Below are 16960 nucleotides of genomic sequence, written 5' to 3' on the forward strand. Positions count from 1 at the left end.
ATCTTCTGTTGGAAAGCTCTTGAAGATAATTGTCTAATAAACCCACACAATAAAACAAAGTTTTGGCTTTCTGGTTGAAAAATTATTCTTAACATTTATATATTTCCCCAACCTGGGACTTAATAGTTTCTGGCTCCATCTTAGGAGGTAAAGGGCGATTCTTACAGCTGTCAGTGGCTGACAGTCCCCCATAAGAATAGGCTTAGGTTTTTCACATGCTTCATCATGGCACATGTGCAAGACAAACAAGCTACTCTCTTATATTAATATAGGTCATGTCACATGACAATCTCAATGTCATAACACCATCTTGACATAATTTATGCAGGAATGAGAATTGAAAGGAAGACAGCAGATGAAAGGGACACTGAGTCACACCCTGTCATCTTCATCTTTTCATGTAATATTCTATGTAAAGTTTGTTTAGGTACAAACTGAATGATAACAGTAGTTACCTTTGAAGAGAGCAAGTTTCAGAAAGGGGTCAAAGAAGGACTTCTGCTTTTTACTCAATTGTATAATTTAATGTTTACAACATTAAATGTTTGTGTCTAAGTAAAAAAAAAAGATTAAAATGTGTATTTTATCATTCAAGAGGGAAAGACACCAAGCAATAGTTACGTAATGATCCCAGTTAAACAAAATAAAACCAAATTATATATGCATATATTTATATGAATGTTAAAGAAATAGGCAAAATTCTGGAAAGATATTAAATGAGAGGCTGACAGTATTCACCTCTATGGAGGAAAGGGGAAAAAGGTAGGAGTGTAACTTTCACTATTTCTTCCATATACTTCTTGTTGTTTGAATTCTTGACCACAAAAACATAGTCCAGGAGTATAGTGATTCATTTTATGTGTCAACGTGGCTAGGCTACACTGCCCAGTGCTTGGAATTGTCAACAGACTAGAAGGTACTGTGGATATGTACACAAAATGAGAGTCACAACCATGATGTCATCCCAAGTATAACAGCTGACATTTAATTAAATAATGCGGAGGATTTGTCTGAACAGTAATGCTAGATTTCTAAATAGAATAGAAGTCTGGGAGCACCTTCACAAGCATCTAGGAGGCAACAGGAGAGATAACAAATAGGACAGTTTAAGAAACACTTCAAGAATGTCCAGTCTAAATACACCGTCTCCCTTACGTTTGGACAGATTGTTTAAGAGCAGCATCCCCACCAGGCTCACCAAGAGCTTGGTGACAGGAACTACTCGCTCACAGACTAGAAGCAGTGCAGTGTAATGAAAGGATCACTGGTCCCAAACTTAAAAAGCTTAGCTTTGCAACTCTGTGACCAGGGCAATACCCGCATTTTTCTTGTATTCACTTTTACCACTGCACAAGGAAAGGCTCCATGATCTCTGTAGCTAGGAAAAGTAAGGCTCCATTGTCCTGCAGGATCCCCTGCCCACCCCCATCACCCTTATTCACCCAAGTCTTGGAAACTAAGGCTGCCTCTTCCCCACCCCCAACCCCAGCGCCACAGTCCAGATCAGGCAGACCGTCCACCCACAAGGGACACCCCGGTGGATCTGCCTGATCTGGACTGTGGCGCTGGGGTTGGGGGTGGGGAAGAGGCAGCCTTAGTTTCCAAGACTTGGGTGAATAAGGGTGATGGGGGTGGGCAGGGGATCCTGCAGGACAATGGAGCCTTACTTTTCCTAGCTACAGAGATCATGGAGCCTTTCCTTGTGCAGTGGTAAAAGTGAATACAAGAAAAATGCGGGTATTGCCCTGGTCACAGAGTTGCAAAGCTAAGCTTTTTAAGTTTGGGACCAGTGATCCTTTCATTACACTGCACTGCTTCTAGTCTGTGAGCGAGTAGTTCCTGTCACCAAGCTCTTGGTGAGCCTGGTGGGGATGCTGCTCTTAAACAATCTGTCCAAACGTAAGGGAGACGGTGTATTTAGACTGGACATTCTTGAAGTGTTTCTTAAACTGTCCTATTTGTTATCTCTCCTGTTGCCTCCTAGATGCTTGTGAAGGTGCTCCCAGACTTCTATTCTATTTAGAAATCTAGCATTACTGTTCAGACAAATCCTCCGCATTATTTAATTAAATGTCAGCTGTTATACTTGGGATGACATCATGGTTGTGACTCTCATTTTGTGTACATATCCACAGTACCTTCTAGTCTGTTGACAATTCCAAGCACTGGGCAGTGTAGCCTAGCCACGTTGACACATAAAATGAATCACTATACTCCTGGACTATGTTTTTGTGGTCAAGAATTCAAACAACAAGAAGTATATGGAAGAAATAGTGAAAGTTACACTCCTACCTTTTTCCCCTTTCCTCCATAGAGGTGAATACTGTCAGCCTCTCATTTAATATCTTTCCAGAATTTTGCCTATTTCTTTAACATTCATATAAATATATGCATATATAATTTGGTTAGAGTGCCCTGGTATCCGTCACCCCTGGACTTTGATTTTCAGAGCTGTCTGGGGCAGGGATTGTCGACAAGCAGGAAGAACAGCCACTGACCCTACCCACCATCATCCAGCCATTGAACTCAGTTCCTTTACTTGTAAGGTGACCAGATTTTTAAAATGAAAAGGACAAAGATAAATTGAAGAAAACAATATCGTAAATAAAAGAAACATTTTATTCGTGGCAACAATAATATAATATGAAAATGCATAATAAAAACATTTGTAATATTTTATATTGTAATTATAAAGCCAGTAGCCGCGGCCACCATCACAGCCACTTGGCCCGTGCAGGTTCGTATTTGATTTGGACAGATGGTAATAAAACAATGGAGTCAAGAACTGGTGGGCCAATACCTTTAGTCCTAGCTCACACCTGGCGGGCGAGAAAATACACACAGTGGGAATACTCATCCGAATATTCCTAGAATCAAAGGCTCCCACCAGCCTTATTCACCTCAGCTCCCCATCCCCTTCTCTCTGCACAAACTGGCTTCTCCTTCAGCACTCCGCTATCTTGGCTGCCTCTCCTCTGTAATGCTAATGGCAGGAACCGAGGAAGAGAGAGCCCTCCCCATCTGCTTCATTTTATAGTGTAGAAATTAAAGCCTTTAAGCCAATATACAAATAAGGAAGTCTCTGATACAAAGTCACTTATCTGAGGCATAAATGGGATTCCTCATAAGAGTGCACCACCCCTATCATGCAACAGTAAAGGGTTTGGGGAAAAGCTTAGTTTTGAGAAGACCTTAGTACAGTATTAGAAGGGAGGGAAAGCCTTAGTCTTAAAACTAAGCCTTAGGCTATAATGACTTTGCCAGCTTACAGCTTGTCTCCCACACCCAATGCAAACTATAGGCGAGAAAACATATATGTCATATTTATAAACTTATTTGATTAACACATGCCTATTAATATTTAATAATAATTGTAAGAAAAAGTACTCATTTAGATAATATTATCTAATGAATGAATATTTTTTGTCAATGTATCATCTTGTAACAATATATTGGAAATATCTGAACAAGAAATATCCTTCATATTGAATTTTATGGCAAGTGCTGCAGCTAGAGTATCAACATTCAATCTCGATTTCTCACTTGTCCAAAAATCATTAGCAATTGAAAACACTCTTTCAACTGCTGCATTAGTTCCAGGGCAGCACAGTGTAAACTGAACAAGAATAAATAAAATTTCACATGAAATATGTTCATTTTTGAAATGGCTTAATATTTCCACCCATCTTTTATCAATTTTGATGTGTTCATTTTCCCATTGTATTAATTTTTCAGAATTTAAATATACATTCAGTCTTCTAATTTCTTCAGAGACAATTGTCATCTATTTTGATGTCTAGCATTTCTTTAGATAAAAACTCAAGACAAGATTCAATATCTCTCCAATATACTTGCAATGAAGTAAAAAAACACCATTGAAAACTGTTATTTCCCATGATGTTTGCTTCAGACCATTCTTCGATATATTGAAAACATGTCTGGTAAAAATTTTGCACTTCTTTGGTAAACTTTTCTGTTATGCCCAGATTTGATTCCTCTAAGTCTGACAATTTTCTTTTTATAATTAAGGGAAGAAATTTTTCTTCAAAACAAGATTTATATTGAAGGATAAAGTCACTCAAAATAAGACTAACTTCCGTAGGTGAAATGTGTTCACCTTCAATCTTTTGAATTGTTTTGTGAAAAATAGATCCTTGATTATGTACAAAATACATTAATATCTCATATATTTTATTATTGAAAAACAAGTCTAGGGTTTTAGAACATTTGTCTAAACTTAAAAAATATGAACGTCCTGACCCGGCAGTGGCACAGTGGATAGAGCATTGGACTGGGATGTGGAAGACCCAGGTTTGAGACCTCAAGGTCGCCAGTTTGAGCACAGGCTCATCTGGTTTGAGCAAGGCTCACCAGTTTGAGCCCGTGGTCGCTGGCTCGAGTAAGGAGTCACTCGGTCTGCAGTAGCCCCCCCCCCCCCAGGTCAAGGCACATATGAGAAAACAATCAATGAACAACTAAGGTGCCACAACAAAGAATTGATGCTTCTCATCTCTTTCCCTTCCTGTCTGTCTATCCCTCTGTCTGACTCTGTCTGTCACACACACACACACAAAAAATGAACGAAGAGGGTCAAATAATTGTAGAACACACTCTATAGCAGGTGTTAGAGCAAGCCATTTAACTTTTGAATATCCTAAAAGTTTTTTGTATTCAACATTTGCTTCTTCACAAAATTATTTTAAAGTAGCAACACGAACAGTAAAACGACTAAAATGCAAATAAATTGTAGCTATTATTATTTCTACATCAATTGGTATGGCACATGATGCTGTGTTGACTGCATTTGACAAAATATGTGCATTACAACCTATTCCTAGTATTTTCTTTTGGAGTAACTCTTGTAATTTTACATACACATTATTCACCTCTTTGCGTCTTTGCCCACCAAAATTTGTATTTGTATTATTAGCCATTAGTGCAACAACTTTGGATTTCAAATTGTTTTCATTTATTACTCTGTTGTTGTTATGAGTCGAGGGTGCAAAGAAAAACCAGCAGACGAAATGTCAGTGAACCAGCAAAGGACCACAGCTCGCTCAGGCAATGGCCCCAAATTCATGTTGTGTCCTACTTTTATTCACAAGATTACAAAAAACTTGTTTACTCAGAAATTGGCATAGCATCAAGCATAACCTTTACTTAAGAATACATGAAATACTCTGCGTGGCACCTTAATAACAACACAATGTCAAAAGGCATTCTATGGTTCTCACAACATTCCTTTCTTTAGCTGAAGGAACAGCTTGAAGGGAACAGTAAAATCTTATGAGAATGTTTACTGAGAAGAGAGTCCAGCAACCGCCTTCAGTTACATAGACTGGTTCCAGCAACCGGCCTTCGAATCACAAAACAATTCTCTTGGCAGAATATTCTTTTCTTGTTGGCTGTGGTCCCACTCAGGGTCATGTGATGGATTATTCCACTACACTCTGTATACTTGGTTTGACAAAATTTCAGAAGTTTCGCCCTCAGTGTATTCTAAATTTAAAATTTTTACTTGAATGCCCTTGGTAACATTAAAATACCTTACTATTATTAGATGCAATTTAATTTTATTATGATTTGATATATCAGATAAAATCATTACAAATGCTGCAGTTTCCAAGTCCTCTGTAAGTATTTTGTCAAAAATAAATTTTAAATACTGATTTCAAAATAGCCTCACATTTTGCCCTGGCACATAAAAATTTTGCATTGAGTAACTTTTTCAATAATTTAGTTGTACAATCCATACTAGGAAAATTTTGTTTTTATTTATTTATTTATTTATTTATTTTTATTTTTTTATTTTTGTGGCAGAGACAGGGAGAGTCAGAGAGAGGGACAGATAGGGACAGACAGACAGGAAGGGAGAGAGATGAGAAACATCAATTCTTCATTGTGGCTCCTTAGTTGTTCATTGATTGATTTCTCGTATATGCTTTGACGGGGGGGGGGCTACAGCAGACCGAGTGACCCCTTGCTTGAGCCAGTAACCTTGGGCTCAAGCTGGTGAGCCTTGCTAAAACTAGATGAGCCCGTGCTCAAGCTGGCGACCTCGGGGTCTTGAACCTGGGTCCTCCGCATCCCAGTCCAACGCTCTATCCACTGCGCCACCACCTGGTCAGGCCATACTAGGAAAACTTTGATTGTGAATTATGGTATGAAATGCAAATGTTCCTTCCATTGCAGCCAACTGTTTTTCATCTTCAGAATAATTTGAAGTTTTAAAAAAACTTGTTACTTTACAACTGGAAACTGATGCATCTAATGATTGCTTATGTTTGTTGGTGGTCAAGTGTTTCGTTATTGCTGCTCTGCCCCCAACTGCAATACAAAATTTTCTGCTGCAAATATTGCAGAAAATAATGGTATCTTTCTTTGATATTAGGAATGAAAATTCCTTTTTCAATTTATCGTTGAAATGGCATTTTCTCTTTTTTGATTTTTCCATCCTTTAAATGAAATTTAAAATTAAAAACAAAATATAGAGCTACACGAATGATGCAAGCACATTAGAAACTGAAAACGTTACATCATGGTAGGCAAATTTTCTGGAAGCTAAATTAACAAAACTAAATATCAAACAAAACCACTAATTTGGAGTGATATTCGGGTACATTTATCCTTTTCTAATTAAAAAAACATGTTTTATGCAACTATTTAATCAAAATGCTTTATTAATAGATATAATTTGAGGTTAGATTTCCACTTTAAAACTCGAATTTCAGGAAAATACTTGTAAATAAAATTATATGTATTTGGAAATTATTAAATAGATAATGAATTAATAAAACTTGAATTGTGCTTACCTGTCTATGATTGAATATTTAGTGAGAAAGAAATAATTGTGAATCTACAATGTCCTATGTGCCATGTTGTGTTTCAATAAGAAGTACACAAAGACATTTGCATGCTTGGTATATCACATGCTCTCGCAAGGTCTCCCATGCAAAGCACATGCATCTCTTAATTGCATCTCACGGCACTGTACTGATCCTTGACGAATGTCATCTCAAATACAAATACGTCACATCATACGCAATGAATTGACTCTGCATTGATCAAATACAGACATTTACAGATTAGTCTTTCAATATCAAAAAGGAGGACATGTAGGAGGACACTTTTTCAAGGGAGGATGGAACTTACAAAAGAAGGACTGCCCTCCCTAAAGGAGGACGATTGTTCACCTTATTACTTGGGTTCAAAGTCATTGCTCCCTACGTGGTGACCACCTTTTGCAATTAAAGAAACAAATATCCTCAATGCTGACTGGTAGTCCCAGACTACTGTTGCCCCTCAACCCAACCCCAGAAAACCTTTCTTTCAATTGTCCACAGCAGAAGAGAAACAGATGAAACATTCAATGACATTTATTGAATACATTGAAAAAAAAATGACAACACAGAAAGGAACTCTAATGGCCACTAGGTCTTTCCCTGGCTCTAGCATCCCTGATGACATTCCCCAGCTGCCCTGATTTCTCACAGCCCTCCCACTATATAGCTGCCCTTCCTAAGAGCCCCATAGTCAGCTTTTTCCAAGAAAATGGACACTGGAATGTCCATTCATATCAAGGCAATCTTCCCCCTCTGGCCAAAATGCTGCATCCTAGCCCTGCCCTATAAGTCACACAGGATGGTCACAGGACACTGGGAAACACAGCAGGGGACACTCCACCAGGCCGAGGAAACTAAGTCAACAAGGAACAATGGAATGCCACATCAGAGCACAGTCCCTGTGGAGCCTCCAGCAGTTGCCTTCTGTCCCAGGTCCAGTTCTTCCTTCCCAAGGTCACTGGGTAAGCAACGGCCACATCTTTGTCCAGCCCAGGCAGACCTGCCTTCTCTTGGGCTCAGGGTCTCCTGGGTAGGGGGTGGGGGAAACTGCTCAAAGAAGAATACACACGTCTCCACAAAAACAAGCAACAGTTTGCCTAAATCTATACCGAGAGAGCAGAGGTTGCGCTTCTGACATTGGACGAAAGCTGGCAGAGCCTTGGCTGGCAGTGGAGCTCACGGCTCATGCCAGGGCTAAGAGGTGGCTGCCACAGTAAGCCAGGACACACACCAGGTTCACTCATACCTGGTGTTTCTGCATAAGAGACATAACTAGTATATGTGTGTGTGGGCGGGATGATTATTTGCCGTGTGGGTTACTATGGGGCCTGCAAAAAATTAGGGCGGGAGGTTTCAAGTTTAAGGTGCAGGCTAACCTAGGGGATAGAGAATGAAGGTCTCTAGGACTGCCATCTTTAAGATAGCCTCTATCGTCTTCCAGTTCAGTGTATGTGTCAAATGTCTTCAGGTGCCCTTCCCCTAGGCTGGGATGGGCAGCTCAGGGATGCTCCCAGGCACCTGCCGCAGTTGGCAAGGTTTGGGAATGGAGTTAGGGTTGGGTGTGGTCCTTCCATGGGGGGCACCTCTTTCCACTCATTTTGTGTCCAACATGGTCATCTTGGTCAGTTGGAAGGGCTGATGGTGGTGGTCAGGGTCCCTTGGGGTTGGTGGGGGCTCAAGGGTTTGGTTTGAGTTGAGTGGGCCCTTCCTTGGGCTCTGCTCTCCATGTGGAGTGAGGAGGTTGCCTTGACCTAGCCTCCCACTGCCTCCAGGGTTCTGCTGCCAGAGAAGAGAGGAGGACACTGGGTCTTGTGAGCCTATTTGCCCAGGGAGGATGTGGGCAGTACTCATCTCCCCAAACCCATCCTTATTTTCTGACTCCTCCAGTATGGCTTGAGCCTATCCTCATGGGGCTCCTCAGCCTCCTGGTGTCCTCTTTGGGTCTGACCCTCTGGCTCACCACCAGGACTTCCTGGTCCCATCGCAGAAACACTGCCCATGTGGGCAGGCATGAGACCTCTGGGGGTCTCTCAGAGTCCTGCCTTACCTAGGCCTACAAGGAAAAGAGAATTTTCATCTCCTGAGTGATAGGGGAGTCCTTGGTGGTCTTTTCACTGGATGGACTATCAGCATCATCATCAATGGAGGTCTCAGTGGATATTTCTCTGGCTGGGCAAGCCTCAGCAAAATCTTCCATGGCAGGAGTAGTCTCAGCAGCATCTTAATTTACTGAGGTGGCTTCAGCAGCATCTTCATGGGGCAGTATGGGCAGATCCCTCATGAGTTGGGACAGCCTGGGCAGCAGCCAGGTCTCCAATGTACACACAGGCATCTTTTCCCATTTGGAACGGCTGGCTTATAGCTGGGGCAGCCTGCCATGCCTTCGTCTCCCAAACTAGCAGCTCCAGGAAGCCAGGCAGACTCCTCTTAGCTTGCTGTGGAGTACCTCCTTGGGACGGCTCGCATCAGCACCTGCTGGTTGCACACCTGGTCTGCAGTGGCAGGGTGGATGGCCCCTTTTTCCATGGTCGCCTGCAGCAGGCCATCCGGGTGCATCACGTAGGCAAAGAGAGTCTCCTGGGGTTGCTGGGCACAAGTCATGAACTTCAGCTGTGCAGTCATCCGGGTGTCTTTGTTCCCAAACACCTGAACCAGCACGGCCAGGCAGTCCTGTGCAGTGATGTCGGGGTTTTCATTCAGAGGGCCACACATGAGATCCAGGGCCGGGCCATTCAAGCTCTCCACCAGCCTCCTCCTCCTCCTCTCCCTTTCCGATATGTGGCTCCACAGGCACAGCATGTCGCTGGCATGGTCCAGCCAGCTCTTAAAGAACTCATCCTCGTGGCCTGGCTCTTCCATCCCAGAAAAATCTCTCAGGTCCTGGTAGGTCATACGTTCCAGCACAGGCTTTAGGGCCCAAGTCCATTGCTGGGTAGAAGCTTCTTCCTCAGCTGCAGCTCCTGCCACATCTGCAGTCCCTGCCTCACCTGCAGCTGCTGCCTCACCTGGAGTTCCTGCCTCACCTGTTGCTCCTTCCTCACCTATATCTCCAGACACACCTGCAGCTTCTTCTTCACCGGAACTTCTGCCACATCTTCAGCTTCGGCCTCACCTGCAGCTTCCTTCTTAACTGGGGCCTCTGCCTCACCTGCAGATCCTGTCACATCTGGACTACTTGCCACACCTGGAGTTCCTGCTTCACCTGCAAATTCTGCCTCACCTGGAACTCCTGCTATGTCTCAGCTCATTCTTCCCCTGCAGTTCCTACCACATATGTAGCTCCCTCCTCACATGCAGCTCCTGCCTCCCCTTCCTTGCCAGCCACTGCTAGCCTCTGAGTCTGTGCAGAAAAATTGGGTCTATCCTGTGACTCAGAATCGGGGGCCCTGGGCAGGATGGCTACAGTCTAGGCACCTTGCTTGCCTGGTATTTGTCGGGCTATCAGACTTCAGTTTCAATTGTCATTGAACTCGACCAAGGCAACCCTGATCTGAGCTCCTTTCTGAAGACCTTGCCCAGCACTCGGTACCTGCTCAGGGACCACAGGGCAGCCGGCAGGGTCTCCTGAAGTTCCTGGTCCTCACAGTCATCCGGGATGCCCAGGATGAGCTCGGAGCGCTGTGTGTTCACACCCATCCAGCTGCACCAGTCCCACAGCAGCGTCAGTGCCATCATCCAGACAGGGGAGGAGCAGGCAAGATGGGAACAGGGCCTGACCAGGCGGTGGTGCAGTGGATAGAGCGTTGGACTACGATGCCGATGACCCAGGTTTGAGACCCCGAGGTCACCAGCTTGAGCGCGGGCTCATCTGGTTTGAGCAAAAGCTCACCAGCTTGGACCCAAGGTCGCTGGCTCGAGCAAGGGGTTACTCTGTCTGCTGAAGGCCCACGGTCAAGGCACATATGAGGAAGCAATCAATGAACAACTATGGTGTCTCAATGCACAACAAAAAACTAATGATTAGCCCTGGCTGTTTGGCTCAGTGGTAAAGCATCAGCCTGGCGTGCAGAAGTCCTGGGTTCGATTCCCCACCAGGGCACACAGGATTAGAACCCATCTACTTCTCCACTCCTCTCCCTCTCCTTCCTCTCTGTCTCTCTCTTCCCCTCCCGCAGCCAAGGCTCCATTGGAGCAAAGATGGCCCGGGCGCTGGGGATGGCTCTTTGGCCTCTGCCCCAGGCGCTAGAGTGGCTCTGATCCCAACAGAGCGACGCCCCGGAGGGGCAGAGCATCGCCCCTTAGTGGGCAGAGCATCGCCCCCTGGTGGGCGTGCCGGGTGGATCCCGGTCGGGCGCATGCGGGAGTCTGTCTGACTGTCTCTCCCCGTTTCCAGCTTCAGAAAAATAAATTAAAAAAACAAAACAAAAAAACTAATGATTGATGCTTCTCATCTCTCTGTTCCTGTCTGTCTGTCCCTGCCTATCCCTCTCTCTGACTCTCTCTCTCTTTTTGTCTCTGTAATAAAAAATAAATAAATTTTAAAAAAATTTAAAAAAAAGATGGGAACAGGGAGCTCAGACTGTCGCGGTCTCTGCTGGGGCAGCCTGGGAGGGCAAAGGGGCGAGAGGGACGTTGGAGTCACACAGCCCACCTCACCATCCCGCACAGCGGAGGCTCGGAGGCTCGGAGCTCCTCCTGGGCCAGTTTGCGACCCCACCCTCCACCGCCGCGGAATCACCCACTGCACTCTTCACCTCCTAGCGACTGGCCCCCGTTGGTCTTGGGCGACATCTCTGATTTGGCCGGAGCCCCTCCCTCCATCATCTGCAAACCCTCAGACAGGAGCTCTGCGCTCCCAGACAGGAGCTCTTCGCAGCCTGGAGTGCACCCACCCTCTCTTTCCTAGTGCGGGGCCAGAGAGCTCACGCTCCCTACTCTGACCCAGGCAACCTGCAGACCCGCTGAGGTTCCACCCGAGTCCAGAGACGTTTCCCCTTCCCACCAGAACCTGCCTTTCCGCAGCCAGGAGCCTCCACCTCCCTCAGACCCCTGCCGCTAAGGTCCCCACCTCCCCTCCCCACCAGCGCCAGACTGAAGCCTCCTGCGCCCCCACCGCCTTCCTGTCGAGGCAGCGATCCCACCGCTAGGAGAGCGCTGACCCGCAGTAATTCTGAGGCCCCACCCTAGCGAAGCCCCTAGTCGCCTACTGACTCTCCCTGCCTCTGCAAGTGCTGCCCTGTGCAGAAATGTCGCCTCAGGGCTTTGGAGCAGACGGTTAGGGAGGCCACCTGAAAGCCCTAAAGCTGGAAAGTCAGAAAAATGAGGCTTCCAGCTGCGCAGTCTAGGCGTCTCCCAGGTTACTCCCTCAGTGTTAAGGCCAGGTTGGCTTCCCAGGCAGTGGTGGGAGTCAAATTATTTAACAACCGCTTCTCTGTCCTAATGACCATTTTAAGTATAAAAAAACGATATACCGAAAGGTAGTTTATTATTTCATGCATTTAATACTTAAATAAGGACAATATAAGAGGTGCACAAAACTAGATTGTTACAAGAAAGTTTTAAAATATTAATGAAAAAATATTAAATAATACCTGACAAAAAACAATAGAATTATTATTTAAGTTATTTCTATATTGCTTCTTGATTGGCATCCTCATTTGCAATTTTTTTTCACCTATGGACAGAATGATCATTACTACAGGCATTTATAATATGCTGTTGTGCAGATGAATGTTAAAAAAGAGTAAGGAATACAAATTTGTAATTTCCACATTAGGCGGCTGCCTAGGTGCCCACCTTAAAGAGAACCCTGATTTCAAGTGCCATTTTAACAAATGGTTTGCCGAACTCAACAACAAAAAATAGGTATCAGCTCTGATGAACCTATGTGAACTGGCTGAATCCCACCATTGTTCCCAAGGCTCCCAGAAGCCCAGGTAGATGAGGGAGAAAGATCTCCTTGTCTGGGTGCAGGGCAAATGACTGGATCAGAAGGCGTCAGTGTTGCCCTGGCAATGGGGTCTGCTTGATAAAGGCTTCTTGTGGCAAGGCTTGGAGCCTACACCCATTGGCCCTCCAGCCACAAAATGGCCTAGTGAGGGTGTAGGGAGGTAAGGAGGAAAAGATAGCAAAGAGAAAACTCGTAGTTTGGGGTAAGGGCTGGAAGACTGCAGGCAATGAACAGCTGGGTGCTACATCCCTAGTGGCTCTCTACATTTTATAAATCAATCTCACCATGCCAGGAACCTCAACAACAGACATAGGATGGTTGTTCCCAACTCAAGAGCCTAATCACAACTACTAATGGTGCAAAGGCGGCCCTCACCACTTAAGCAGTTCTTGCACTGAAAAAAGTGTGGGCTTTGGAATTAGGCAAAACTGGATTCACCTAGCAGCAGGGTGGCCTTCCGCTAATCGCTGAACATCTCTGGCTCTCATCTGTCAATGGGTAAAAAGAGCACTTTTCTTGCAGGATCGTCATGGAGTTTTATCTTCTATTGGGCACACAGTAAGCCTTCAATAATGGCCACAACTACACAGGTATAAAATGATCTGGCGAGGCCAGCAATGCAGGGGGTATTGGAGGGAGTCATTGCAGCCAGTTCAGTGGTCCCAAGTCTGAGTCCTGAGAGAAAGAGGAACACAAAGGAGGATATTGAAACTTTTACTGTGGAACACAAGGATTGAGTGAGTTGACAGAGTGTGACTTTCTGCTTTTGCAGGCTTTAGTCAAGAAAGGCCTCTGAGGAACTCAGCCATGTCCAGGACTGGCTAGCAATCACACAAGCAGCTTTACAGGTTTCCCAAGAATGGATCCTTAGCACACCTTTGAGTACTGCTGCATGGGCAGCACTAATAGTGGCAGTGGCAAGAAGCTGTTGTAACCTAGTTTCCTTGGGCACAAGCATGAACAATGGTGGCAGGAGCAGCAGAGAAAGAATGAATCTGATGTTCCATGTGACATGTGGATGAGGAACCTGCTCACGAACTCTTCTGGTAGATTGATTTTTTAACCCTTTGAGTAGTGAGTTTTTTTCATGTTCACTGACCCCCAGGAGTGAGTTATTTTTCAAAAAGTAAAATTAATTCCAGTTACAGTTTTATTTACTTAAAATCATGTTTGTTTGATAACCAATTTATGAAAACAAGAAGAACATACATTTGCCTTTTTTAAATGTTGCCTTACACATTGTTGGTCAAATAAGTTTGTAAATGTGATATATATGTTTGCTCACTTGTGACTTATATTGGGTGTGGGGGACAGGCTATAAGCAGGCCAGGTCGTTGTAGCCTGGGGTTTGGTTTTGGGACTAAGCTTTTCCCCACACCCTTGAATGATTGTATTATCTGGGTGGTGCACTCTCATGAGGAATCCAATTATGCCTTGGATGGGTGACTTTGTATCGGAGACTTCCTTGTTTGTATATTGGATTAAGGGATTTTGGTTTTCTACACTATAAAGTGGGACAGACCAGGAGCTTGGACACACAGTTCCTGCTATCACAATTGCAGGGGCTTCCCTGATCCCTTGCCCTTCATGGGAAGAGCTGGTTTTCTGCTTTTCCCTTGTCTTCTTTTGTGGTTTGCCTGTCTTGGTGAGACACCAATAAATAGGATGGCCCCCCGTCCTCTGACTCCACCATTTCTTTATCGTCTGCCCGAATCCAATGGGAACCTGCATGTGAATGGCCATGATGGCGGCTCCTGGCCTTACAACTGGCGTAGTTTCCGGCAGGATTCAGAGATTGGTATGGAGCCACCACCCTTGATGGGTGGGATAGAGTACTGGTTGCTGCTCTGGCTCCCCATGGCTGTCCTTTTAGGGGCCATGGGCTACATGTTTTTTACTCAAGAGGAAACTGCCCGAGGTCAAAAGCTTCAGTATGAATTGAAAATAGAACGGCAGAAAAGGCTGGAATTGGAGCGAACACTGGAGAAGGAATTACGGGTTCGCGAGTTGCAGTTTACCCTGGAAGTTGAACGTGTTCACCGGCAGTTGTTGGAGAAACAACTGCGGATTCAAGAGCTCGAGTCTCAGCTTCTGGCCAAAAGCCAGCAGCCACAGGAGCCTAAACGGTCACCAAAGGAGCAGCAGCATCCGTGCCGGTGGATTGGCTTTGAGTCAGCGGGAGCAGGCGCTTGCGACTCCTCTTCTGAGGATGAGAAGGCTCAGGCTGAAGCTGTCATACGCACACTGAGAGCCCGACCAGTTGTCGCCAAGAAGGTAAAAACCCAGCAACAAAGAGTCCCTCAGGGGCAGCCACAGCCTCCAGCCCAGGTAATGGAACACTCTGTGGTCCGGCCCTATACCCAGGCAGAGCTGATGGAGTTGGGGGCACAATTTAGGCAGAAACCTACTGAATCCCTGGTAGCCTGGTTACTACGATTATGGGATATAGGGGTGGATGGCATCATGCTCTCCGGAACAGAGATGGAGAAATTGGCCGCCATTACCACACACTCTTCCTTGAGGCAGCATCTTCAGAACTGCCATGGCAACCCAGGAGACCATACCCTATTAGAATGGGTGATGGCTGCCATTCGTATGGTCTGGCAGAATGCTGGAGAACTGCCGGGGGCAATGAGTCGGTGGCAGTGCTACAGTGAGTTAGTAAAGGTCCTTCGAGAACTAGGTATGAAGAATGCTGTTTTCAACCCTGGGTCTCGTGGGCCAGACGAGGAAGTGTTTACGGCCAAAATGAGGGAATTTGTCCTTGCTAGCGCCCCGTCAGCCCTTTTTGGGTCACTTGTGGCTATCTTGAGCCCCTATGTGGGGCAGCCCATCAATGCAGTTACACAGATGGTAGCAGATTTGGGAGAGCTGGAGGCCGCTCGGGATCATAAAGCAGTGAGGGCTGCTGCCTATGTTTCCCCCCCAACTAACAAGGAAAACGGGCCTGTAAAGGTTACCCGAACACAGATGTGGGTAGACTTGATTGCGGCTGGAGCAGATAAGGGGAAATTGGATGGCCAGTCTAATAAAATTCTTTTGGAGCTTTGGCGGCAGCTTAAACCAGAACAGAAGTTCCAGCCACTGAGACGAAAGGCCCCAGCAGCTACCAATAAAACGTTTGGTGCGCGCACAGCTCGGTTACAAGATTATATGATAGAGACGGCCGAGGGAGAGGGGAACTCCCAAGACCCACTGTACCAGTTTGAATAGGAAAAAGGCCGAGGGACCCGTCTAACGGGGATGGGCGGGGACCGGAGGCCACATGTGGAACTGGCTATCCACTGGTCCCCTTCCAATGTACAACAGGTGTTGGCCTTGGTGGATACAGGTGCAGAATGTTCCCTTCTCTATGGAAACCCAGAGCGGTTTGCTGGGACCCCAGTGGCCACTGACGGTTATGGGGGCCAAACTGTTCAAGTGAAGCCAATAACTATTCCATTGGGGATAGGGAGACTGCCTCCTAAGCCATAGAAGGTGTATGTATCTCCTATTCCTGAATATATTTTGGGGGTAGATGTCTTGCAAGGACTGTGGTTGGAAACTACAGCTGGGGAGTTCCGGCTGCGGATCAGGGTTGTGAAGGCAGTATTGCGGGGACATGCATCACATTCCCCTTTGCAATTACCCGTCCCTCGGCGTGTGACTAACACCAAGCAGTACCGCCTGCCAGGTGGTTATGAAGAAGTCACAGGGACAATCCTTGAACTAGAAAAGGTGGGGATCATCCGGCCAGCACACAGTCCTTACAACTCCCCAGTATGGCCTGTGCGCAAAGCAGATGGAACCTGGAGAATGACAGTAGATTACAGGGAACTTAATAAAGTTGTTCCCCTTTTGCACGCTGCTGTTCCCTCGATAGCTAACATGATGGATCGGCTAAGCCATGCGTTGGGGACATACCACTTTGTGGCAGACTTGGCCAATGCTTTTTTCTCTATTGATATAGCCGCAGAGAGTCAAGACCAATTTGCCTTCAGTTGGGAAGGGAGACAATGGACCTTTACAGTGTTACCCCAGGGCTATTTGCATAGCCCCACCTTGTGCCATGGGCTGGTGGCTGCTGACCTGGCTAAATGGAAACAGCCAGAGATAGTCCGCATGTACCATTATATTGATGATATTATGCTAACTAGTGATTCTCTTTCAGAATTGGAGCAAGCAGTCCCTACCCTGCTATCCCATTTGAAAGCATGTGGCTGGGCAGTTAACGAGAACAAATTACAAG

At 45.5% G+C, this 16960-nt stretch overlaps 1 protein-coding gene across 1 annotated transcript; it reads right to left on the bottom strand.

Moving 5' to 3' along the window:
- Positions 1 to 9269: 9269 nt before the first annotated feature.
- On the bottom strand, positions 9270 to 10514 carry LOC136386341 (paraneoplastic antigen Ma6F-like). Its single transcript, XM_066357806.1, has 2 exons — positions 10358 to 10514; positions 9270 to 9883 (listed from the first exon to the last, which is right to left on the bottom strand). Exons 1-2 carry the CDS (start codon positions 10512 to 10514, stop codon positions 9270 to 9272), a joined length of 771 nt encoding a protein of 256 aa, XP_066213903.1.
- Positions 10515 to 16960: the final 6446 nt, after the last annotated feature.

Source organism: Saccopteryx leptura, chromosome X, assembly GCF_036850995.1.
Source record: "Saccopteryx leptura isolate mSacLep1 chromosome X, mSacLep1_pri_phased_curated, whole genome shotgun sequence".
In the NCBI taxonomy this organism is placed as follows: Eukaryota; Metazoa; Chordata; class Mammalia; order Chiroptera; family Emballonuridae; genus Saccopteryx; species Saccopteryx leptura.

Excerpts from the sequence above, each read along its gene's own strand:
- LOC136386341 (XM_066357806.1), bottom strand. The coding sequence starts at position 10,514 with ATGGCACTGACGCTGCTGTGGGACTGGTGCAGCTGGATGGGTGTGAAC. Across the intron at positions 9,884-10,357 it reads GAGCAGGTACCGAGTGCTGG|GTGAGGAAGGAGCAACAGGT; the intron begins GCAAGGTCTTCA and ends CTGGAGATATAG.